This window comes from Plectropomus leopardus, chromosome 16 (genome assembly GCF_008729295.1).
Source record: "Plectropomus leopardus isolate mb chromosome 16, YSFRI_Pleo_2.0, whole genome shotgun sequence".
Taxonomy (NCBI): domain Eukaryota; kingdom Metazoa; phylum Chordata; class Actinopteri; order Perciformes; family Serranidae; genus Plectropomus; species Plectropomus leopardus.
In genome coordinates, this window is record NC_056478.1 from 27,781,535 (window position 1) to 27,806,910 (window position 25,376).

Sequence of the window (25,376 nt, forward strand, 5' to 3'; positions counted from 1 at the left end):
ATTTGTAAATAAAATTACTACGTGCATTGGTATGCTTTCACTGTGTGTCGTTTCAATGAATGTTTCAAGTGTGTGAACTCAAAAATGTGGGTAAAATACTAAGCTCCCCCTTACTGCAGAAGGATCTATTTTCTTCTACCAAATTACACCTGCCAACTGTACCGCCACAAACAAGGAAGTGTGCATCGACTGATAGCTTACCTAGCACCACTGAGCTTGCAAAGAAGAGAAATATGTATTTTTTTGATTATGTGGTGAGATGTCCCTTTAACCCCCTCATATATATATATATATATATATATATATATATACACATATAAAAATATTTACATATTTAAATTGTTGTACAGAATTATTTCAAATTTTAAGCTTTTTTTTCCAGGTCACTTCCTTGTTTTTGTTTTGACTTTCCGACTTTTTTTTTGTGCTCATCTTCATTTTTTTTAAAAAACAAACAAACAAACAAACAAATTTCTCGCTATTTTTTTAGGTCATTTATTTGAATTTGGAAGAAATCAAGCCAATTTACCTAGGTTTAAAAAGGTTAAACCTGGACTAATGGCTAGAGGAAGGAAAGAGCTACTTTTTTGTTAATTTTTATGTAATTTTCTCGTAGTTTTTTCTAATTTTTTGCTATTTTTTGGATCATTTTTCTCCTGTTGCTCTTCACCTTCTCCCCATGTTTTAGAAAGATATCCAACCATTTGATCAGGATTTAAAGGGCAGAATAAAAAAATTTGATATCCAAATGTATAAAATCTATTTTCTGACAGACTAATTCACTGAGCCTGTATGAGCAGCGATGGATTTCTGAAGAGTGCATGGTTTTCTTTATTTAATGACGATGCTGATGCACATTTGTTGTAACACTATAAGTCAACACAGTCTAGACACTTGACTCCTCCTCACCCTGGAAGCCTCACGTGCATCAACGTGCCTCGGAGCTGTCTTATTCAAGTGTTGCTGAATCCATAGTAAATCCAAGCAGTAAATAAGACCAGATAAAGTTGACAAACAGTAATCAAAAACACCCCTGTGCAAAGAACCAATTGAGAATCTTGACTGTGTATCGTCAGCAGTGATAAAACTTCACTCTCACAGCACTTTTCCTTTGTTCTTTTGTATAAAAAGAATATAAAGCTGCTGCAGAGCTCCGGTGTAACTGAGAAGCATCATTGGCTGAGAGGCTCTGGCCTTTTGTTGACTTTCATCAGCTCTCCTAGCTCCGGAGTCAGAAGTACACCATAGTGAGTGAAATGAAAGAATTTCTTTCCATTCCTCTGCTCACAAAAATGCTGTGGGTTGTTTTGTTATGATTGAGCAGATAATCACTTCCAGATGTGCTCCATATGGCTTCCCTTATAGAAAAAGTGACCTCTGCCGTCCAGCTGGTTTAAACACATGGGGGGGGGGGGGGGGGGGGGGGGGGGGGGTGCGCGCAAATGATAGCTGATTTATTTACTTTGTCCCACAAACACATCAAACCTCATTGTGACAAACAGGCAGAGGTTTGGTTTGTGTTTGAGACCGGTACTGATAAAACATGAACCTCACAAAGAGGCCAAATGTTTTTTTTTTCTTGTTTTTTTTTTTTTTTTATGATGGGGTCATCATGAGTATGTTAGGATATGAAATGCTGACATCTGCTGGCTGTGCAAAGTCCAATCCTTTTTTGAAACTGTCAAACACTCAAAGGAATAATCATGTATTACTTTAAAGGTTTCCATTTGTACCTCTTAAGTAATTATCCTTTTAAAATCTGAATTAAATACATGTTCATACCATTTATTTAATATCACAGTTTCTCTACAATCAAGTAAATCCAAAGAAATTCAGACAAAAAAAAAAACCCAACAAAAAACAAAATAGTATTGCATTAGGAAGGCAAATAAGAGACATAATTATTAGAATTATAGCAGCCACTGAATTCTTAATATTGAAATTTAAACAATACTAATTTTATAGCATACAAATATTTAAATTTGAAAACCGTGTGATGGAATTTAATAATAATTTCTCAAATCATATTGATAATATGTGTGTGTGTGTGTGTGTGTAATTTAACAAATTAAGATCCAAAAATTACAGGAAAAAAACCCACAAAAAATGCCTATATATATATATATATATATATATATATAATTTCTAACATTTCTAAACAAGACACATAAAACCTTTATCCATTTATGTATTTAATTTTTTAAATCTTCCAACAACATGGTGTCGCTGTTGATTTCTGTGTTCGCCTTTCTTTTGTGAAATGACCTTTCTCGCTCACCGTCGACAGTTTGAATAACCTTTATTGTAAGCAGTGTTTGGTAACTTGTCAAACATGGGTGCGCGGGTCGCGCGTATGTTCCGAAACATCAACCTAGAAAACCGGGTACACCGAGAACTGACCAAGGAAAAGCCGCGAGCTGCACCCCGGCACGAGACCAAGCTCGCGCCCTCGGCCGACGTCTCTGACGGTGAGTGCGTGACCCGTCCGCGGTGCTAACATGTGTCTCTGTCTCCTCCGGGGACATGCCCGGTTTATCGGCCAGCCTCAGACGTTGCGTCGCTCGTTAAGCTTCAGGCTGACGGCGGAGGACAGACTCTGTGTTGTTGACGCGCATGTTGTGTGTTTCAGCGGCGGACTCGGTGAACAAGAAGAACGACCCTCTGCTCAACCTGCTCAAGTCCGTGTATGTGGAGTCAAAGGACCCGGCAGCAGCGGCAGAGGTCAGGCTGGGACACTCACTGTGCACACAATGATAACAACTCGGATGATGATGGACGGTGTTTTCTAGATTTCATCCAAGGCTGATCACAATATAAGTCTGATTATTAGGCTACAGTGACATCAAGCACATCGTCATGTGTAGTGTCGTGTAGTGTCGTCGCTCACCTCTTTCACTTGTGTCGATGTGAGTACCCCCATCGACTACCTGAGCTTCCAAAAAGATTATAAAAAAGAAAAAAAAAAAAGGAAAGAAAAAACATTGGAAGAGGGGGATGAGCAGTTTAACAAGACATGGCCGTTACATTAGTAAGAAGTAAACAGATCAATAAATTGTATGATTATATAGGCCACACCATTGTATGGAAGCCCATTCATGCCAATGTGATAAAGAAAAAAAGATTGACATATTCATAATGAATATCTCTCTCCAAATAATGAGTTAGTGTCTCAAAATAATGACTTTTATATAACTTGTGATTTTGAGAGTTATTATTAAAGGAAAGCGTCTAATTTTTTTTAAACATATCAAGTAGTTATGTCGAGATAGGTCAATATTTGTTTTGAGTGAGTTTCGCATTATGATGTAATAACTTAAAGTTTTTAGATACTTTGAAATTATTTTGAGATATTTTGTCATTGTTTTGAGAATTCATTCTTTTGACAAAGCTCTTCATTAGTTTTGAAATACTTTGTCAAAAATAATGACTAATTGTATCTGTAAGTGGTTACTGACAAACATTTTGAATGATAAAAAGAAAAAGTGACTATATGCTAGAACTAAAGGCATTGATATTAACTGTGTGTGTGTGTGTGTGTGAGTGTGTGAGTGTGAGAGAGAGAGACGAGGCAAACACATCAGTACCCTCACATTTGGCAATAAGTAACGAACAATGTTATTAAAAGCTGTGATAATAACTTTGGGGCAGAACTCCACATTAAGCTTCAAATCAGTCATTTGACGGAATATAACCTTATAAAACTGATACAGCTGGTCTGGTAGAAACAAGGATTGTGAGAGCGTTGAGAATGAAACAAAACAGTTCAGTTGTCGGCCAGAAAACCAAAACAAGGAGCTGAAATGAGCTAAAAGGTGCAAAGTTGGCTGATAATTTTCTGTGGATTTGTCACTATGAGCACATTACAAATTGTTTTTTCACCCTCTGTGCATCTAAAAATACTGGCTAAGTGCAGCTTTAAAGCTTTTACTTAAAGCTTGGCACACTCAGTATTTAACCCTTTGAAACCTGGAATCGACATTGGTTCTCTTGTGCTGCATTTAGAAACCTTCCACAAGTTTGTAAACCTTTGAATCTCAAACAAATCATTTTGATTTCTTTCAGAAACATAGGGGGTAAAAAGGCAAAGCAACTTGGCGTGAAATGTTCCGCATATTACAAAAAAGTAGTATATTTAGAAAGATTTTTTTAAAATGCTTTAGAAAAATGTCCATGAAACTTTATTTTTTCTTTTCTTTTTTTTTAAACATTTTTTTATTGGTTTTTCAATTATCAAACAGGACTAATTGAAAATAGATTATACAGAATGCTATAAACTGTTTTTCCAGTTAACATATTTGCGCATTAAAAATTATTTTACAGACTTATTTGAATTTTTAAGCACTTTTTTTTTTCAGGTCAGTTCCTCGATTGTGTTTTGACTTTACTGTTTTTTTTCTTTTTTTTTTTGTTGCTAATTTTCAGGTTATTTCTTTTTTCCCCTAATTTCTTGCTAATTTTTTGTGTAATTTCTTTTTAAGTTGCTCCTTGCTTCCTTCACATGATTTTGAAAGAAATCAAGGCAATTTTCCCAGGTTTTAAAGGCTTAAACCTGACCTAATGGTTAGAAGGAACCACAAATATCCGACTTTTATGGATAATAAAGTTTTTGAGATGACTTGTTTTGGTCATAGAGAAATGTCATGCTACACAACACACTACGGGTTTGCAACATTTTAGACTCATTTCTGCTTCCCACAGGCACCACAGGAAGTGCCCGCGGGTGAAGAAGCAGCGCGGCGGCCGCTAAAGTTCAGTTTACCGGGTGACGCTTACGGCCTGGTGGAGCTCACAGACGTCCCTAAAGGCAAACTGACCATCGCTGAGGCCCTGAAGGCCCTGAGCAGCCACCAGCGGCAGCCTCAGACATGGACGCCAGAAAAGATCGCTCAGGAATATTCTCTAGACTTGAAAGACACAAAAGCTCTCATGGAATTCTTCGTCCCCTTCCAGGTTCACATCATACCACCCAAGACTGAAAAGGCCAAGCAGATTAAGGCTTCTTAGGACTGGACTGTAGTTAAATGGTAGGCATTAGACAAAATATGACCTGATTTATTTATGTACGTCAGGACATTGAATTGGGAGTGGAACCGATGAGTTTCTCAAGCTTGGGGTTTGGACCCAGTGTGGGCTGGAATTATGGGATATGTCTGAGGTCGATATATTGATACATATATAGCAAAAAAAGAAAAAGGAAAAAAATAAAATAAATAAATGCAAAATGTTTAATTGTAAGAATTGTGTCTTTATAATCCATTGGAAGATTCCTCTTTATTTAAAAGAATACAACATTATTCATACTCAAATTCTCATGAGGTTTTAAGGATCTTTAATTTGTCAAGAGGTCCAAAAAAAGGTTGAGAAACCCTGGTTTAAAGAAACAGTTCAATTTGGGAAAATTCACTTATGAGTTTCCTTTTGAGAGTGTGACAAGAAAAAAAATCTAATGTTGATTTTTTAAGTACGGAGCTGAAGCCAGGATGCGGTTAGCCTAGCTTAGCATAAAGACTGTAAGGAAAAAATCATTCCAGCACAGAACTTCCCCTCCAAAAATAATTCTTTTATGCCTTGGCTGGAGGCGCTATGTTTTTAGGTCGCCAGTCTGTTAGTCCCTTTGTCGTGAACGCAATATCTCAAGAACGCCTTAAGGGATTTTTTTCAGATTTGGCACAAACGTTCATTTGGATTCAACAATGACCTGATTAGACTGGTTGTCAAAGGTCAAGGTCATTGTGACTTTGCGTCTGCCTCATTATCATGAACGTGATGTCTTAACAACGCCTCGAGGGAGTTTCTTTAGTTTTGGCACAAGTGTACACTTGGATTTTCAAGGTCGAAGGACAAGGTTGCATCCATCTTATTTTTATGAATGTGAGGGAACTGGAATTGTTTTTTTTTAGAAAACTGATGTCAATCCAGATTTCAGAGGGTTAAGTCTTTATGCTAAGCTAAGCTAACTGTATCCAAACTCCAGCTCTACTGTTGCAAAACAAAATAAGCTTACTTCCCAAAATGTTCTGTATTAACAGTATAGTAACAGTATTTTGCATAATGCATAGCCATTCATTTCAGTTGTCTGAAGCAGTTAACATCAGCATGCTGTTTATCCGTTAGGTTTGTCAAATGTTTGATCCAGTCCATTTTAATATTTTGGTGTTTGCCATGTGTGTGAGTGTATGTCCGAAACTAAAAAAAAAACTGTCGCTTGCGAGGCATTTATGAGAATCCAGCGGAGGGAAGGTGTTTATGTCCATCCATCCTGTCCATCCCACACAACATTCCAGCAGAGACGTCTTTTTAAGGCGGACACAGACGTTATTGTTGCTCCACTGTGGCTTCCAATGGCAGATTTCAGCTTAGTTGCCAAAATAAATATTGGCTCTGCACGTTTCTGAGAACAACACATACATTCAAACCGCTGCCAGAAAGAAATGCATCCCATAGTACTGTTTTCATGCCATTTACGAGGATGTTTGGTAATGATTTTATTATTGGTTTCAAATAGCAGCCAGTGCTGGAATAGCAGGAACTTTAAGTTAACCCTTTAAAACCTGAGCTGACTTGATTTTGTTTTCTTGTTTTCTTGTTTTGTTTTGTTTTTTTCAAAAACATGGGAGGGCAAGTAACTAAACACGAAAAGGCCCCAAAATTAGCCTTTTTTTTTTTTTGCAGGACATGTTGCCAAGTTTGCCTTTAATTTTGTTCCCGTTTTTTTCTTTTTTCCCCTTTCCGATTTTTTTAAAGAACTCAAACGACTTTTCTCATATTTCAGAAGTTTAAATACAAGGGGAAAGCATCTGAATGCAGCACACACATACACACGCACACACAAAAGATTGATCCAGGTGTCAACATACACACATACTTAGGAGGTAATGTGTATCAACAGCATGTAGTATACCTTAGGACGTCAGAAACTGCACTAATTCGCTGCAAATGCGCACACTTTTGACAATAAAAGATTTGTTTATTTCAAGTGTTTCACCCTAATTTAAGTGGTTATGAATTAGCAATACATCTCAGCTTCACTGCAGTTAAGTCCCACGTATTTCTGCGCTGTAACCGCTAACCGTCAGTGCAGTTTTGAAGTCTTATTACAATAATTGTCGGAGCTCAGCCGCACTGTCAACACAGTAACTGAAATGTTGATAACACTCAGCTTACTTCTGCTGTAACAGCCTCCGTTTGTCATCCTACCACCCACCACACACACCCGCACGTGCCCAAAAAAATCACTTCCACCACTCAGGCCGCGCCCATTTTCAATAGTTTGATATTTCTATTGGACGACGCCAAAAATGGGGCGTTACTATAAAAAAAAGTCCACTTCTGCCCATGCAACTGGCTTCTGTGAGTGTCAATTATCACTGCATGCAATAGTGCGTTAATGTAACTATTGAGGGCACGAACGCTACCGGAAGCTGTGCTGCTGTGTCTTCAAAATAAGACTGCTTTGAATGCTGAATTACATGCCGAGTGAAATCATGGCAGTTCATATAATACAAAATTAAGCTGAAACTACAGCGTATAGATAATTACAAACAAAGATACAAATAATTTAAAAAATGTGTTGTGTGTGTGTTGAGAACTTCTAAAAATAAAAGCTAGAAGTATTTAAGTGTGATTGAACTCCTTTCTGCTGTACATTTTTAGTTTTATTTTTTTCAGTGTATTTAACCTAAATTATGTTCACTCTCACTCTAAGAGATAATAATAATAATAATGATGATGATGATGATGATGATGATAATAATCCAGTCTAGTCTTTAATGGCACTTTTCGTCAGAAGTATTAAATCCTTGCTACACTGTCCCTTTCGTTTTGAACATATGCAACTGTTACTCTGAGAAGACGTTTTTGTACTCTAATACTTAACTCTACTTAATGCTTTAATTTAAGTAACCATTACGTTGCCAACGATTCACGCTAGGACTGTAGCAAGAATTTTACAAACATATATATATATATATACACACACACAATGCTAATGCATACCTATGATACCTATGATATACATATACTACATTTTCAATAATTAGAAACAAATCTTTCTACATTATGTTGCTAAACCCTTTTCAACACTGATATGTAGCCTGATTCCTATGGAGAGTATTAAACATTTAATGAAATATTTATCTATTACATTTAACATATATGCCTGGCATACGGCGGGAAGTGTCAGTTCTGCATCTGCACCACTAGATGCCACTAAATTCAACACACAAGACCTTTAAATCCCAACTTTTCAGTAGGCTGCTTTCCTGTTTCTTGCCCTTGTAAAAGTATATCTAGTACCTTTTTAAATGACATTATAGCCTTAAAAAATTGCAGAAATTGCAAATTTACGTTTTTTGAGAGCAATTTTACACATAAATGTTGTACCATATCGCTTTCTTATTTTGGAAGTTCAGACAGGAAGTGGTGTTTGTTTACTCCCGGTGTCTTTCCGCATGTAGCAGACAGTGTAGTTTGTTAACAGTGTGGTGATAATTCGGGCTACATACAGTACATAGCCTGATACTCTCGGTGCCGGAGGAGGGGCCGCGAACATCTCACATCTGTATGAAAGAAAAAGGATGAAAAAAGAAGCGTCGCACGTCCTCGCGCGATAAAAACGTGGATAGTCAATGCGGTGTCGCTCGTGCGCCTCTGCAAACAAAGCGAGACTGACCAAATGCGGATTTTACTCTGAACTCCAGTTGTGTAGGTAAACGTTCATCACAGGCTGTCGCACTGTTTGCTAAAAAACAAGAACACGGCCAAAGGGCCTATATTTTTTTCCCCCCCAAAAAGCACCTCTTGCTTACTCGTTTGGCAGAAAGCTGTTAAAAGTGTTGTCTTCTGCGCGGAGGAGAAAGCGTTTTGGGCGGCGAGATGCACCATTTGGAGGTCTGAGCTGATCACTTCACCGCTGCTGAGCTTCAACATGGGAGAATGAAGCAGGTAATACCAGACAGTGTCTGTCAACAACATAATGATATATTATTCATCACATGTGTTGGCTAAATCCCGAAATTAAGGCGTAAATGTTGTCTCTCTGCTACAAACACCCACTGCTCTCGTCCTCCATAGAGATGCAACTCTCCATGGACTCTCTCCATGAATCACTGTTTGTCGTCTCAACCATTTTGGTGGCATAACAACGGAACAGCGGAGGCTGTATAAATTCCTGAATCGCTTCAAAATACGCGATTGCACTCATTGTAAACGGCGAGCAGCGGGCTGCTGGGGTTAGCCTGAATTGCTCTGATTGGAGGTCGATGAAGTGAAAGCCCTGGTGTGGATGAGGTGCATTGATTTTCCCAACATCTGAGTCAATTTTGCAGACAGCTTTGAGTTTTTCTCACAGATCAGTTGTTGGAAATGTTTCGGTGCGATTTGCCTTGTGAATATAATACAATCTGAAACTCTCCCCTTGTGACACCACCATCATGAGTCTAACAAATGGCCGCTTGCTGGACAATCTCTTACACGCAGAAAAAAATGCACTGATTTATATGTTTTATGAATAACAATACAAACCAAACTTAGTACAAAAAGCAAACAAATGCCAAGCTTGGCGCAAACGCAAATTACAACAAAATAAATGTAATGATAACAATTTATAACAAATTTCCCTACATGGAGTTTTACGTTACTTGTTTTATCCAAAATATCATTTAATTGCCACATCTTATAATCAGAATCTTATAGCATCTATATACCAAATTCAAAGTTTAATTTACTTTAAAAATCTTCTCCCTAAATTTACCTGGTTTGAAATTTCCAGAATGTTTTGCAGTTTTGCAGTCGGAAAAACGCGGCTTTAAGTAAATCTTAACAGAAATTCAGTACTTTGAGTGTTTAGTATTCGCGGGAAAAAAGTAGCTCAAATTCATTTGATGATTTTTGGTCCAAGTTGCCAGAAGAAAATGTTGGTATTGTACATTTCTGCACACCATGAATATGTTGCATTTGCACGTTTCCCACTTATCGTGTCAATGTTTCTAAAGTGATGTAAAATATGAGCCGCCTTTTTTAATGAGGAGGTGGAGGGGATGCTGCAGGCCACTTTTCCGGACAAGCAAACAACAAAACAGCTTGTTGTAGCAACAGCTTTTTTAGCTCCCAAATGTGGGTACATTTAAGCATCTTGTGGCTGTATTTTTTGTGGCCTTTAGCCCCCAGATGTGTGTTTTTAGAGACCCATCACCATTTTGTTCCAACTTTTTAGTCCCCAAATTTGGATTTTATAAAGATAGTTTGTTAATGTGTTTCCAGTGTTTGTTTATTTTTCCCAGATGTGAGTGTTTTTTTAAGTGACCAGTGGCTGCATTGCCAGCAACTTTTAGGCCACGCTGGTGTTGATGTTTTGGGGTTGTTTTTTTGCGGCTGTTTTAGTTGCCACGAAAAGCAGTTGATTAAACAGAGACATCACTGCTCTTATAGGGGGGCTGCGCCCCCAAAACTGGGCATTTTTAGCCAAAACATGATGTTTTCCTAACCAGAAGGAAGTGGGCTTTGTGCCTAAGCCTAGCCACATGTTAACCACAGCATTTTTGAAATGTAAAGTTCAACATGTTCCATTACATAATAAAATATTTGTGGTTTGCAGAAAATGTACATTATTCTGATGATTAGGATGCTATCTAAAAAGCCACGTGAAGCAGAGAATTGAAATGTTCAAGTGATATTTGATTCATTAAAAATCTGAAAGCAAAAATCAAGAGCGCAATTTCAAATATTAAGTTGAATGAAAACGTATTATTTTAAATGAGTAAAACTTTAAATATTCAGTCAAGGGCTGTCACTCTTTGAGAGAAAAAGATCTGTGAAGGAATCTGATCTAACATGCAATTCTAATGCAATTCGTTGAAATAAATTCCAACACAATGGATAAAGCCTGTCTTAAACCAGACTGTAGGGATGACGTTATTCTGTTCATTCGCAGGGCCTCACTTGCCTCGCTGGAGTGAATAGCTAACCTTTCTTTAACCCTTTGAAACCTCGATTGACATTATTTTTCTTGTCCTGCTTTCCCACATGTTCCCAACTACTAAAACCTTTAAAAAAAAAAAAAAAAACACGGGAAAAAAGGCAACGGGCGACTTTCCAAGAACTGCTCCTCAAATCGCAAGATATTAGTTGATTTGGAAAATCTTTTTCTGAGAAGCTAGGGGTCCAAAAAAATGTCCAAAAACTATATTTATAATAATATATTTAACATTATTTACTGAATTATTATTATTTGTTATTATCTGTTATCTTATTTGTTTTTTTTTCTTCTTCATTTTACTTTCTTTTTCTTCAAGTCATTTTCTTATAATCTTTTTTCACAAATTCTATGCAATTTTTTTGCTAATTTTTGGGTCATTCTACATTGCCTTTTATTTATATTTTTGAGATACATCAAGCCAGTTGGCACGGGTATCAAAGGTTAAGGCATTAAATTTGATATTTTGCTCAGTCTCTTAGTTTTGCCTGTTTTGCATTAGTCAACAGAACATCAGTAATCTAGTTCATTGTTAAGGCAGAGACAAACAAGACTTTCTTTTCTTTTCATGAAATACATTAAATTGTGAAAAAAAGGGGTCTTCCTAGATTCACAATTAGGTATGTAGTTGTTTATAAATTCCATTCATCTCGACCTTTATTTGCTTCCATAATAATAATGTATAATAATGTATAATCTGAGAGGTTGTTATTGACATAAACTAGTAAGTCTTACCACTTTAGACTTACAAGGCAGGTTTCCAGCACACCTTTTGTCTGCTGATTGTACTTTTGCAATTCAAGGTAACAAGATGTGGCTGAAAAGCTCTCAGCGCACACTCGCTGCAATGCTCCGTTACGTAATTGCCACATACAATATTTGAACAACTTCTATATCTTTTAGATGAACGTCAAGCACCTGATCATCCGTTTTTTTACTGCAGGTTTACTTGATTGCTTTGAGGCTGAAGTGGCTATTTTAACATTTTAGGTCAGTACACTCCTAAAGGAAGGGAAAGAGATGATATATTACCTTCCTTTGTAGAGGTAGACTGCTGCAGCAGATGTTGAGCATTGTGATCCACAAGATCCTTTTAGAAAATATGCTGTGTATTGTTGGGAGGTGAATTGTAGCAGGAAGTAGGCCAAAATTGAATCACTTTCTTGTTCACCCTCATTCACCAGGTCTTCATTGTGATGGAGCGGTGGGTAATTGCAGCAGATAATGCCCTTGTCATCATCATATGAATAAAGCAAAGTATTCCCGGCTTCACTGCCGCAAGCCTGTTTAACTACTACTTTAAGGTACTACAGCCTTTTCTCTTGTGACTGTCTTGCTGTCATAAGATAACGCTTTCTGCTGAATGGCCACATATTCAGTATCAATGCAGCAACTTAATGTGGATACATAAAAGGCAGGCTTGCACTGTTCTCATTGTAATTGCCTGTAATTGCTTGATGTTTACACCCGCACGGGACTACAAATGAATGAAAAAAACCTTAGTTTATGTGCAAACGAATAATTTACTTTTTACAAACTGACTCTTTTCGTTAGCACACTTGCGGCTTAGCCATTGTAAATGATACCAGGCAGTCTGACATAACAGCGTCCAATGTTTATACAAGTGATAAGGGCCTTTTATTGCAGTATTTGATTTGTCCCCAGTTGAACACTGGCTGGTGGTTACTGGCAACCGTTTAAAAAAAAGCACTTTAACAGGGTTTGTTTGCATTTTGGGAAAAAAAAACACTATTCTCTTTCTTTCTGAGATGGAGATTTATAGCACTGTCATATCTGGGTGTTTAGCACAGAGCTGTTGCCAGGGCAAGGTTAGCCTGGCTTTGTATAAAGACTGGAACGGAGGAGGGAGAAAGAGCAATGAGAAATGAGAAAATGATCAGCAGGTGCTGTTTGACCATAGAAGTTTAATACTACTCTTACTAGATTACTTTGGTAGACATCTTACGTATCAAGTACTAATACCCAGCCCTAGTTTAGTTGGGTATTGTTTAAATTATGATCCCAGCACCAGGACAAATGCCCTTAAATTATACTGTTACCAATAGAATTCTTCATTTGTTACCTTTTTGGTGGCATCTCGGCACCCATAATTCCCATTGGAATTTCCAATTCCATGAAATACACCCCTCTCGACGTCACCACACCACAGATTGTATGGGTTGTAGCTCCTGCGTTAGTGGACATGGGACTGGCTGCAAACAAATCCATACGAATACTTTTTTTTCAGATCTAGGTTTGAACAGGATCAAATATTTATACTTATTATTTATAATATTTATATTTGATACTACTTGGCACTGAGGTATTTCCATTGTGATCCTCATTAAAGGTATTGAGGGCTAGTACCAAGCCCTAGTTGTATCTAAAATCACAAAATGCTGACAGAACTATAAAATGCTAATTTTTTTTTTTAGATCTTGGTACAAAATGTATTGAATAGTTTGACTGGAGAAGTTTCAGTACTAGTTGGTACTGGGCGTCGATACCTTGAGGCATTGAGTAATGATACTCAGCTGTAAAAAAATATGTTACCAACACCTCGAAAGATCACATTGTACCTCAGTAATTTACATAAACAGGAATGTTATTATTTCTTGATGAACTGCAGTGTCTTCATCCGACCAGCATTTCTGTTCTGGGTCAATATAGCTAGGGAACACAGGTTCTCATTAGGTCTCTGTTCAGGCGCCATGGTAGCAAAACTGGCAACCTCACAGTGATGACAAGAAGCGATGCACAGACGTTGGACCTGGCTGTTGTTTGCCAAGAAATAGTTCCACTGCACAAATTCCCTCTAAAATGATTTATTGTGGTTCATCTTTGTGTTCACAGACATAAGATTGGACTAATTGTTATCACTCTCACTCAATTACAAAGTATCCAACAATGTTGAACTATTTCTTAGCATTACTGTAGCATTTAAATTAATTTCCAAATCTTAGATTAACTTTATTTAAAGACATACTTTGCAGGAATTGCTAGCTGCTGTTTATAAACGGTATTGCCAGTAAAAGTGAAAGCCAACTCCAGCTTTGTTCGCTCAGCATTTGGCCTTGCTTTGTCCTAGATTTTCATTATCTCCTCTTGGATGCATGCTATTGACAGTCTAGCACCTAATCGACACCTTTTTATAAAGTCCCGGCCTCGGGTGAGGACTGTGTGTAGGAACATCCAGAACACAGCAAAATAAGAAAATACAGGCTGAGTGCAGGGAGACAGCTGAGAGAGAATACTTTTCTATGAGTCTATACATTGTTTTGTGTAGGAAAATCCTGCATGGTATAACTTTTAAGGTCATAAAATATCAGCCGACACACATTTTCTGATGTAGGGTTCGTGGAGAATTCGGCAGAAAGGAAGGAAGACTTTGGTGTGCAAGTTCCACGGTTCATTTTATTTTTAATCACAACATTGTAATTGAATCCGTCATGCAGTGAGTCGTACAAAATTGGAAGTTGAACAAATTTTGATTGGCCTCTGTTATAGGAAGGAAAGTAGTTTGCATATAAATCAGCTGGAAATTGCTGTAATGCAAATCCAAACACCTTGAAACTATGTTCGCATCCAAATACTGCTTTTAGTTTCAGTATGAATAATTTGTCTCCTTCTGGTAGACTCTGCAGGTTAAAGAGTGATCACGGTGGTGTGAATTAATTGGGAAGATGCAGGCATAGAACCCTGAATGGATTACAGGCTTACTGTCATTACTACTCCATGGGAAATTCTATGGAAATCACTTTTATGCCTCCACGCCAGCAACAGCCGAGACAGGAGGTATTATGTTTTCAGGTTCTCCATCTGTCCATCTGTCCAAATTTTGTCATTTTTTCATTTTTTTTCAAATTTTGCACAGACTCTCACTTTGAAGACTCTCACTCGCATGTGATCTTAAGAACTGTGTGTGGCCAATATAGGCTGAAGTCTCTACAGCAGCAGGGGTTCGATTCCAACCTGCGCCCCTTTGCTGCATGTCATTCCTTTTTCTTGTCATCCACATTTCCTGTCTGTCTATAGCTGTCCTGTCAATAAAGGTGAAAAAATGCCCAAAAAGTATTGAATATAATAAAATATAAATATGGAGTCAAGGATGAACTTTTGGTAGTCAAAAGTCAAAGGTCAAGGTCACTGTGATCTGACCAATCTAATTCTCATGAACACAAGAAAGCATTGCGAGAATTTCCTTATATTTGGCACAAACACCCACGTGGACTCAATGATGAACTGATAAGAATTTTGTGGTCAAAGGTCCAGATCACTGTTACCTTACGTACTGTGTTATTGGCCATAACTCAACCATTTGTACGCTAAATTCCAGAATTTCACACAGATGTCTAATAGGATAAAATGATGATGACATTTCCAAAAAGTCTGAGGTCAACTTTACTGTGACATCAACGATGTTCAGCAAAAAAAAAAAAAACAGCTTTCTGGCCATTACTCAAAGCCATATTTCAGGAACAGAAGAGGAGACATTTGGTCAGATACTGAAGTGGTGAGACCTATCTTTGGTGCCCACTGTGGAGGGTAGTCTGAGTTTAAGGTGCCCGTTTTGATTTACTTGGAATTCATTACATTTTTGTGTACATTTTAGGTTCTGGCAACCATGAAGACGCTGCCATGTCGCGTCGAGCTTGGAGCATCTGCACTTGTGGCATCATGTTCAGCGTGAGCTCACCAGCAACGATGCCTGTTCACCCTGGGGAAGAATGGTTCACTCCACTACAGTTCCCCTTCCAGTGGCAGGGGACATTAACGCCAGTCTCTGCTGCCTCGTTACGGGGCTGCTGAACCTTTCCGAGAGGCCGTCGATGGAGAACATCTCCATGGGCTCCCGGTCGCCCTCAGAGCCGGTTACGCCGACAGCTGAGGCCCCAGACAGCCCGCAAGGCGTCAGCCTACCTCTGCAGATCTTCTTCTGCTTCGTCATGGTCGCCATCCTTCTTCTCGCTCTTCTGGGAAATGTAGTGGTGTGCCTGATGGTCTACCAGAGATCAGCCATGCGCTCAGCCATCAACATCCTGTTGGCGAGCCTTGCTTTTGCAGATATGATGCTGGCCATCCTGAACATGCCCTTCGCTCTGGTTACTGTCGTGACCACCCACTGGATTTTCGGAGACGTTTTCTGTCGTGTTTCGGCCATGCTCTTTTGGTTCTTTGTGATGGAGGGTGTGGCTATACTGCTTATAATAAGCATAGACCGCTTTCTTATCATCGTCCAGAAGCAAGATAAGCTGAGCCCACAAAGAGCTAAAGTGCTCATTGTGGTCACGTGGGGACTCTCTTTCATTTTTTCTTTTCCCTTGGCTGTTGGTTCCCCTCCCCTCCAGATCCCTCCTAGGGCCCCTCAGTGCGTATTTGGCTACAGCGTTGAGCCTGGATACCACACCTATGTATTGATACTATTGCTAGTCTTCTTCTTCCTACCTTTCATGGTCATGCTGTACACATTTATGGGGATCCTGAACACCATTCGTCACAATGCCATCCGCATCCATAGCCACCCAGACAGCATCTGTCTGAGCCAGGCCAGCAAACTGGGCCTGCTGAGCCTTCAGAGGCCCTTTCAAATGAACATAGACATGAGCTTCAAGACCCGTGCCTTCACCACCATCCTCATCCTCTTCTCTGTGTTTACAGTGTGCTGGGCACCCTTCACTGCCTACAGTCTGGTAGCTACCTTCAGCGACGGCTTCTACCACAAAGACAGCTTTTTTCAAATCAGCACGTGGGTCCTGTGGTTGTGCTACCTCAAGTCAGCCCTCAACCCTCTCATTTACTACTGGCGGATCAAGAAGTTCCGCGACGCCTGCCTTGATCTGATGCCCAAGTACTTCAAGTTTCTTCCTCAGCTGCCAGGCAACACTAAGAGGCGCATACAGCCAAGTGCGGTGTATGTGTGTGGAGAGCATCGCTCTGTGGTCTGAAGTAAAAGTCTCAGACACTTCAACACTGTTAGAAACACATCTTCACATAATGTACCTTGCAGTTCTGGGTCTGCTTGGTTGTCTGATGGTGCACTTCTCTTGGCAGAACGAAAACAGCACTGCATTAAAAAAAGAAAAGGGGCTGCAGTGGCGGGGGTGTGTTGCTACAGTTACCAGTGAAAAAATGAAATGTAAACCAGGAAGTCCACTTTGTGTTAAACATCTATGAGTTTAAAGGCTCAGCAGTACAAAACACCTGTGCATCACAGTAAATTATATCATGAGATAGGATTTTATAACTTATTTAACAACTGGAATAGGGCTCTGTATTGCTTATAGTTTACTGGAGTTTCTAACTTTTATAAAATTCCTTAAAAAATATCCATTTGATGCCTTTCTTTACACCATAAGGAGAAAAATTCAAATTTAGGGCATCCAAATAAATCTTTCAATAATAAGTTAAGTATACTTAGGGTATGACAACAACAACTTTTCTTGGGTTCTTGGGACTGCTACAAATACGCAGAATCAATATTGCTAAATTAATATTTTTGACGACACTATTGTTTAAAATGAACAGATACATTACATGAGTTTCAGTGCTAAACAAGTATGTTCTCGACACCTTACTTTAGGAATATAAACATGATTTCTTACCATCCCTTTTTTAAATATTTTTCATAAAAGAAGCCAAATTTCTCAAATGTTAGTAAAATACAACATTAAATTGGCAAAATGATGATGTATATTGGTATGTTTTTGATATTCTAAATTACATTTTTTTGGGGCGGCTGACCAGTCATTCAGTGTCAGCTGTTGGTACTTGACAGAAAGGTACGGCAGTCACAGTATAGTCTGTACTAAAAGGCATTTAAGTTAAGTACCTAGCCCTACTCTGGAAATTTTATTTATCCATAGTTTTTTTCCTCTATGTTGGCAACTGTGAGGTAAATGGTAAATTGCTCTCGTAACAGAATAATCTACCAGAGTGTGTGACATACTTGATTTCGCCTGTGCATTGCTAGACGACATTGGAAGAGTTGAGTTGAGGTATACTTTTTGCACGATGTGGTGGTATTTCCTGTGCATTGAAGCCCCTGCAGTGTTTTAATGCAGTGCTGATGTCTGGCTGACTTATCAGTTGCTCTGAGGTTTGTCAGCAGTCGGGGTATGGGATATCAAATAAGTCAAGGCAACTGGACTCATCGTGTGTAAGATGTTTTTGCATCCAATCAGTTAGGCTTTATCACTGTTAAAACCTTCAATTTTCATTTCTCTCATTGTGATCAGCTGTAATAAGCATTTGCTTCCCATTTTGAAGGGGAAAAACATAGTGGCTGTACCGAAAGTACCATGCTTTATATAATTTGAGTTCTAGTTGGCAGCAGGTCATTTAGAAAGTTAGTTTATATGTTTAAGACTTGAATTCTGATGCAGATGTTGAGCTTGTATCTACACTGAAAGTCCAGTTGACCTCGAGTGTTTGGAGATTTTTCAGGTCATCGTATATAAAGAAGTACCAAGTGAAGGAAGGCTGTGTTGGCTGAGGTGTCTCAGTCTCAAATAGCAGACCGACTTAACAACAGGTACACTTGTCTTTGATTTAGGTATTGTAGATAAATAAGCATACAGAAAAAAAAAACACTTTTTACAGAAGAGGCAGAGACACTCATCTCCACCAACAACAGCTTTAGAAGTATGTTTTATTTTTAATACCAACATTATTTAATGTTAATTGTTGTCTAAACAGAACCAACCATACAAGTTTTTTGCTCAAATAAAATAAAAAACTGCAACCCAGCTGCCAGTATAAATGTTGGCATTGTACATTTCTGCAAACCAGGGATATGCTACATTTGTATGTTTGAAATGTTAAATTTGTCAGTCTTCTATGTGGCATATACTGTATGTTGAAACATAACCCGTCGTCACATTTAATTTTTCTGTTCTATGTTTTGACAACACTATGGTTAGCGTGTTTGGTTTAAGCACAAAAACTGCTTAGTTAGATTTAGGGAAATAAACATGATTTGACTAAAAATACCCGGTTTTGTTGCCACAAACATGGCTTAAAATTTGTCATTAAAAATATCTGGTTTTGGGCCATTTTGATAGCTTACCTGGTAAAGCCCGTGCCCCATGTCGGCTGAGTCCTTAGCAGCAGCACAGCCTGGGTTAAAGTCCAACCTGTAGCCTTCTTCTGCATGTCGCCCCCCCCACACTATCTTGTCAAAAAAAAGATGCTGCAACAAAAATGGCTGGAAATAACCCTGTTTTGTCGCAACAAATTTGGATTAAAATGTCCGGAGATATCGTTCAAAAAATGCCAGATTTTGTCACAAGCATGGCTGAAAAAGTCTCAATGTGTCGTTCAGAAATACCCGGTTGCGTCACAAGCACAGCTGGAAATGTCCTAAAATTTATTTAAAAGATACCCAGTTTTGTCATAACAAGCATAGCTGAAAATGTTCTGACATGTCGTTAAAATATAGCCAGTTTTCTTACAACAAGCTTAACTGGAAATGTCCCACCCTGTAGTTAAAAAATACCCAGTTTTGTTGTAACAAGCAGGGTTGGAAATTTTCCATAGGGTTGTTAAATAATACTCACTTCTGTTGTTTGATTGTCTCAAAAGGTGGTCTTTCTGTTGCAGCCGTTGGCCATCTGTTACGCCGTTAGCTCATATACACGTAACCGATTGTTGTGGTGGACTTGTCACTTAAGAAATGTTGATATGATACATATGGGGTAGTTTGATACATATGAAACATACATATGTAACGTCCCATGCCAACATTTTATTCTGGTGACTGGGCTGAAAAATTGGTAAAATTATTACTGAAGTCAGGAACTATCTGGTCCAAGTCAACAACAATACAAATCTGTCCAAATATCTGGTGCCAGCTTTTGATACTTGATCCTTTTTAATACCTGGTTCTACAAAGACATTGCTTTTGTTCGAAAAAGGTATTTAAATTTGATAACTGGCTCTACTCAGTCGACCAGAATGCAGTGCAGCAACGAGACATTTCTAGCTGAGAGTACAACCTTGGATAAATGGAGTGTGTTGCTTTTATCCTATCACTATAGCTCTGTCTCTTTGTCCACCTACTCAACCCAGTACAAGTACAAACTTCTTTGAGGGTGATGCAATGCCATTCTGGGTAAAAAAGTAAAAGTAAGTAAAGTGAAGTAGTTGACTGAAGGAATTTACAACACTTTTGTAACTCCTGGAAAGCACTGAATGGCACACACTGTGTGAGAGTATAAACGGGTGAATTTTTCCTTTAATATTGTACTTTAAAGACAGGCGCTGCTGGGTTTGACTTGACCGTACGTCTTTTCTTGCCACTGGAATCACAAGTCACGGGGAAAGGATGGTATGTTTTAGCTACGTAGAATTTGTTTTATGAGGCATGTAAATTAATAGCTTAAATGGAAATTGAATATGGTCAGAAAGTGGCCAGGACACATTTTGGACGTGTGTATTTCTATTTAAATGTTTTGGATGTGCCTATTAATTAGTCCATTTGCCAGTCAGAATGCTGCTATATCTGGTGAAAATGTGCAATTTCAGTGTACTGTACTGTTGAATGTAATAAAGGAATAGACATTTCTTACCTTGGTAAACTGTCTTAAGTGGGTCTTTTCTTGGTGCATCTGTTCGTGGATCAATCAGTCATTCTTTGTTGAGGTAATGGGGTGAAGGTTGGGTGCCGTTCCACTAGCTTTACTCACTCAATGCAATTGAGTTGTTGTTTTGTTTTTTTTCCCCCAAAATAATGACCCATTGATCTGTGGTTTACTACCCATTTTCTCAGATTCTTGAATATGTACAGCCCTTGCTATTAGCATTTCTACAAAGTTAAGCAACAATTACATTTTAGCCTACAGAAATCTACAACTCTCAAGTCATTGTAATTGTTGATTTCTCTCTTACACATATCTACCCTCTATGTCTTGTATTGCCTTCTGTAATCTTGCAAACTTTTCTGTTTTTTCTCTGCTGTCTAAAAATATTAGTAATAGTTAATAATATATTTATTTGATTATTCATACCTGTGCTTTTCTTACGTCATATGTCAGTGACTTCTACTTCCAAAGAATCTTGTGATATGACATTTATAGAAAGTAAAACTTAATATATTTTTTACCACCAATTCATTGTGTTAAATAGACATTGTGTACCTTCTTTTACAGCTTGCTTGAATGAAGTGGTGGTTTTTCAGGTGAATAATAGCGCTGAAAAAGCTCCTCAAGGTCAGGACAAAGAATGTCTACTACCTTCAGCTAGTATAATAACCCATAACCCAAACTATGTAACAGGCAAATGTTTATCTTGCATAAGCGTGTGTCCTCAGTGCATCTTCCATACAGCAGTGGATGTGTTTACCTAAATGTCAATATCACGTTATCCTGGATACGTAAATCTGTGGGCAACTTAGTGCTTATAAGCAGGGATTCTGAAGCATGCTAACACTTCATCCTGTTTATAATTCATAGTTACAGTAAGACATGAGACCGTTGGATTCACATACCATTAACATACCATTGCTTATGATGATGACTGGGGTATAATAGCGATGCTCTGTGCATGTAAATACATTATTTGATGTGTACAGTGTCACGTGTGGGAGCGCAGTGTGTGTATGTGATGCCTCGGTGCGAGATCTGCGTTAATTATCCTTCTTCCACTGCGTCACCTGTGTCTATTCTTTCCACTCAGGGACTCCACTTCCTGTCATAGTCTCTACTGAGTACATTCGCGGGGGCGACGTAAACCTGTTGTGCATTCATGCATTGCTCCTCTTTCCATACGATTATTTTATTTTTTTTTTTTCCCAAGCCTGCTTTGATTTTGAACAGGCCTGCCAGTCTTATGCTTCAGTCAACGGTGTGTTGTGCAATGTAGCCGATAACAGAAATGCCAGGGAGCTGTATCAGCTGCTGTGCCTGACAACCAGCCTCAGCTCTGTTTACAGTCTCACTGTTCTGTTTGCTTGGATTTTTGTTTGCGATGTCTTGCATCACCGAGTTAGAATTGAATCAAATTAAAGGTGTATTATATTTTTTTCAGCCAGGCAAAGTGAACCCATGGGTGCAAGGCCACCAGGTATGTCTATATATACAGTATATATACAGTATATATATATATATATATGTGTGTGTGTGTGTGTGTGTGTGTGTGTGTGTGTATGTATGTTTATATGTATGTATATGTATATAGGGTAAGTTCACTGTAATTGTGAAAAAAAGAACACATCCCTTAATATCATGTACCCATGGCGTGCAGGTTAGTTTTTGTTTAGACTGAGAATGAAACTGTCTAAGATTTGTGCCTCAGTTTGATGATTGTAAATGGAAGTCTATGTGTGGAGCTCAAGGCCTTGAAAACAACATTTGAAACAACAGTGTGTGCTTCCAGAAACACTGTGCCTGTTACTATGTGAATAATCCACAGACCCACAAGCTACAATCAGAGGCTTTGTGACTGAGCTCTACATTCGGCATTGATGGCTGTTCACTTCATTGAGTTTGACTCTGGTACACATACATTCTAGTTAACCTTGGAGAACTACACAAAAAACACTCTTTGTTCAAATAAAAGTGCAGTCTAATTTTAAAAATGAGAAAAGCATCTTCATTAGCAAACACAATTTTTCTTTTGTTTGTTAGAACGTTTCAGGAGGCAAATGTCACAGCTGGTATCCACTGATATTTGTAGAAAAGGAAAGAAAAAAAAACCTTGAATGTATTTATACGTATATTAAAATAATATAATTAAAGGGATAGTTTGGAATTTTTGAAGTGAGGTTGAATGGGTTATTTATTCATAGTCAGTGTATTACCTACAGTACATATCAATTGGCATGCCCCCTGTTTGGAGAAGCAGGCTGGAATACTGACACAGAAGCTAAGCAATGTACTGCTGTGGATGAGGGCCAGCAACAAAACATACCATAGCCACTTAAAAAAGTCCCACCTTATATATTAAAGTTTTGGTGTGCACTATATTGAGAATATTTTCACCACTTTACAGTTAGACTGTTCCAACAACGAAGCCACTTATAGCTTTAGTTCCCATTTGTGCTCTGGTCAAAACCACCAGACTCCATTGACAAAATCAGTAATTTTACATTGGTGAACATGGGAGCTGCTTGTCTCCCACTGCTTCAATCAGTTCGTTCATTTGTGTTATTGCGATGGTAAATCACTGTTTTTGTTTGGTTTCGAAAAGAGTGATATGACGGCTTCAGTGCACCTTCTAAAATTGCTGTCTAATGTAAAGCTGTCAAAATATTCTTAATATAATGAAAATTTCAAAACTTGATCTCTATAAATTACAAATGTAAATGTGCCATAGTCTAATAGGTTACCTGCAGACACAGCTACCTGCTCATGTTGCATGAGTAATGAATATATTTGTAAGTCAACATTTAATTTGAAGTAAAGCAGCTTTCAAAGCAGCCCACCTTTAATGTCAGACACATCAAAGAGACGCTAATCTGCGTGGACTGTGACACATGAAAGGAGCAAATGAGGTTGCTGGCAGCTTGTAGCATCATGTGGAAAACACCGCCCATCCAGAAAAGGTCAGCAGGTTGTTTTTCAAGTAGGTTTTTGACTGGTGAGACCTTCAGTGACCTCTGTGACACTCAGCAGCTGGTCAGTTACAGATACTCCCAATGACAAGTCTAGTTTGATTCGCTCCAGACTAGTGATTATTAAGGATGGCGTTCTTAATCAGATTCCTCCCTGGGATTCATTATGCAGCCAGCACTGAGTAATGAGTGTACCCAGAGCTTTGAAGCTCACTTTAATCATGGCACTGAAGACTATTACTAAGCAACAGGAACTTGCAGATGTCTCAGAAGGGTGTGTGGTGACAGTGGGTGGAGTGATGTTCACCTAAGGAGGTGAGACAAAGTCAAAGAGGCACTTGTGGTTATTCAACTGTGTGTACCACTCATGAATCGTTAATATTCATGTGAATATCATTCATTTAAAATAAAATAGTCATAGTGTAATATATCAAAAAAGTAAAAAAAAAAAAGTCAAAGTATTTTTTTTAAATGAAAAGTAAAATAAAAATACAGTAATTAGTAAAAAGTAAAAAAAGACAGTGTTGTATGACATAAATAGTGAAAAAAAATGCGACTGTGTACAATGTCATAAAAAAAACTAATCGTATAGTATGCCATGAAAAAGGAAGAAAAAAATACTATAGTATGTTGTTTAAAAAAGTGAGAAAAATGTCAGTAAACTGTATCATAAAAAGTCATAGTATAGCATTTTGGAAAAACTGGGGAAAAAAGTGAAAAAATATGTAATACATAAGTATGTCATAAAAAAGTCATAGTATAGTGTGTCAAATGAAGTGAAAAAATAGTGCAACTGTCACTATAGAATGTATGCTAAATATGCTATGTATATCATGTTGTTATGTTATGTTGCTTTGAGTGAAAATATAAAAAAATATAAAATATATAGTATATTTTGTCCTAAAAAAGTCATAATATAGTATGTACAAAAAAACTACAAAATGCCACAGTCAAGATGTTGTAAAAGTATCATAGTATGGTATGTTTGAATAAAAAAGAATCTGCCATAAAAAGGTCATAGTGCAGTAAGTCTTAAAATGTTAAAAAAAAAAAAAAAAAATCCAGGATGATCCAAAATAGTATGTCATTCAAAATAGCATACAAAAATCATACTATAGTTTAACATCCAAAATAGCATAAAAAAGTCATACTATATACTATGACGTTTTGGACGACATACTAAAGTCATACCATAGTATGTCTTCTAAAACTGCTAAAAGAAGTCATACTAAAGTATGTTGTCCAAAACTGCATAAAAAAGTCATATTGTAGTATGTTGTTTAAAACAGCAAAAAAGTCAGACTATGGTATGTCTCCAGAACTGCATAAAAAAGTCATTTCATAGTATGTTGTCCAAAATAGCATAAAAAATTCACAACATAGAATGTTGTCCAAAAGTCATACTACAGTATGTCATACAAAACCGCATAAAAAAGTCATATTATAGTATGTCATTGAAAAAAGCATGAAAAAGTCATACTATAGTATGTGGTCTGGAACTGGATAAAAAGTATGTCATCCAAAATTGCATAAAAAAGTCCTTCTATAGTATGTCGTTCAAAATAGATAAAAATTTTCTGTAGGATGTCGCTAAAAATAACATAAAAAAGTCATACTATAGTAGGTCGTTCAAAATAGCATAAAATGTTGTACTATAGTGTGTCGTTCAAAATAGCATGAAAAAGTCATAGTATAGTATGTGGTCCAGAGCTTAAATGGCATATGACTGTAAAACAGCATAGACTTTTATTTTAAGACAGTGTACAATGACCATAAACTACTTCTCCCACAATGGATGTCGATTTTGTCACCCGCAAAATGATCTTGCAGCTAGAATACAGTGTTTCACTATTGGCA

At 37.8% G+C, this 25,376-nt stretch overlaps 2 protein-coding genes across 2 annotated transcripts; both read left to right on the forward strand.

The window, feature by feature from the left end:
• The first annotated feature begins 2,283 nt into the window (after nucleotides 1–2,283).
• ndufaf4 (NADH:ubiquinone oxidoreductase complex assembly factor 4) lies at nucleotides 2,284–6,653 on the forward strand. Its single transcript, XM_042503523.1, has 3 exons — nucleotides 2,284–2,468; nucleotides 2,630–2,721; nucleotides 4,699–6,653. The coding sequence occupies exons 1-3, from the start codon at nucleotides 2,333–2,335 to the stop codon at nucleotides 5,002–5,004; spliced, it is 534 nt and encodes a 177-aa protein (XP_042359457.1). The 5' UTR covers nucleotides 2,284–2,332; the 3' UTR covers nucleotides 5,005–6,653.
• Nucleotides 6,654–8,472: 1,819 nt separating this feature from the next.
• gpr63 (G protein-coupled receptor 63) lies at nucleotides 8,473–17,568 on the forward strand. Its single transcript, XM_042503651.1, has 2 exons — nucleotides 8,473–8,943; nucleotides 15,585–17,568. Exon 2 carries the CDS (start codon nucleotides 15,700–15,702, stop codon nucleotides 16,915–16,917), a length of 1,218 nt encoding a protein of 405 aa, XP_042359585.1. The 5' UTR covers nucleotides 8,473–8,943; nucleotides 15,585–15,699; the 3' UTR covers nucleotides 16,918–17,568.
• Nucleotides 17,569–25,376: the final 7,808 nt, after the last annotated feature.

Coding starts and splice junctions, on each gene's coding strand:
- ndufaf4 (XM_042503523.1), top strand. CDS start 2,333: ATGGGTGCGCGGGTCGCGCGTATGTTCCGAAACATCAACCTAGAAAAC. Junction 2,469..2,629: donor CTCGGCCGACGTCTCTGACG/GTGAGTGCGTGA, acceptor TGTGTGTTTCAG/CGGCGGACTCGGTGAACAAG. Junction 2,722..4,698: donor ACCCGGCAGCAGCGGCAGAG/GTCAGGCTGGGA, acceptor TGCTTCCCACAG/GCACCACAGGAAGTGCCCGC.
- gpr63 (XM_042503651.1), top strand. CDS start 15,700: ATGGTTCACTCCACTACAGTTCCCCTTCCAGTGGCAGGGGACATTAAC.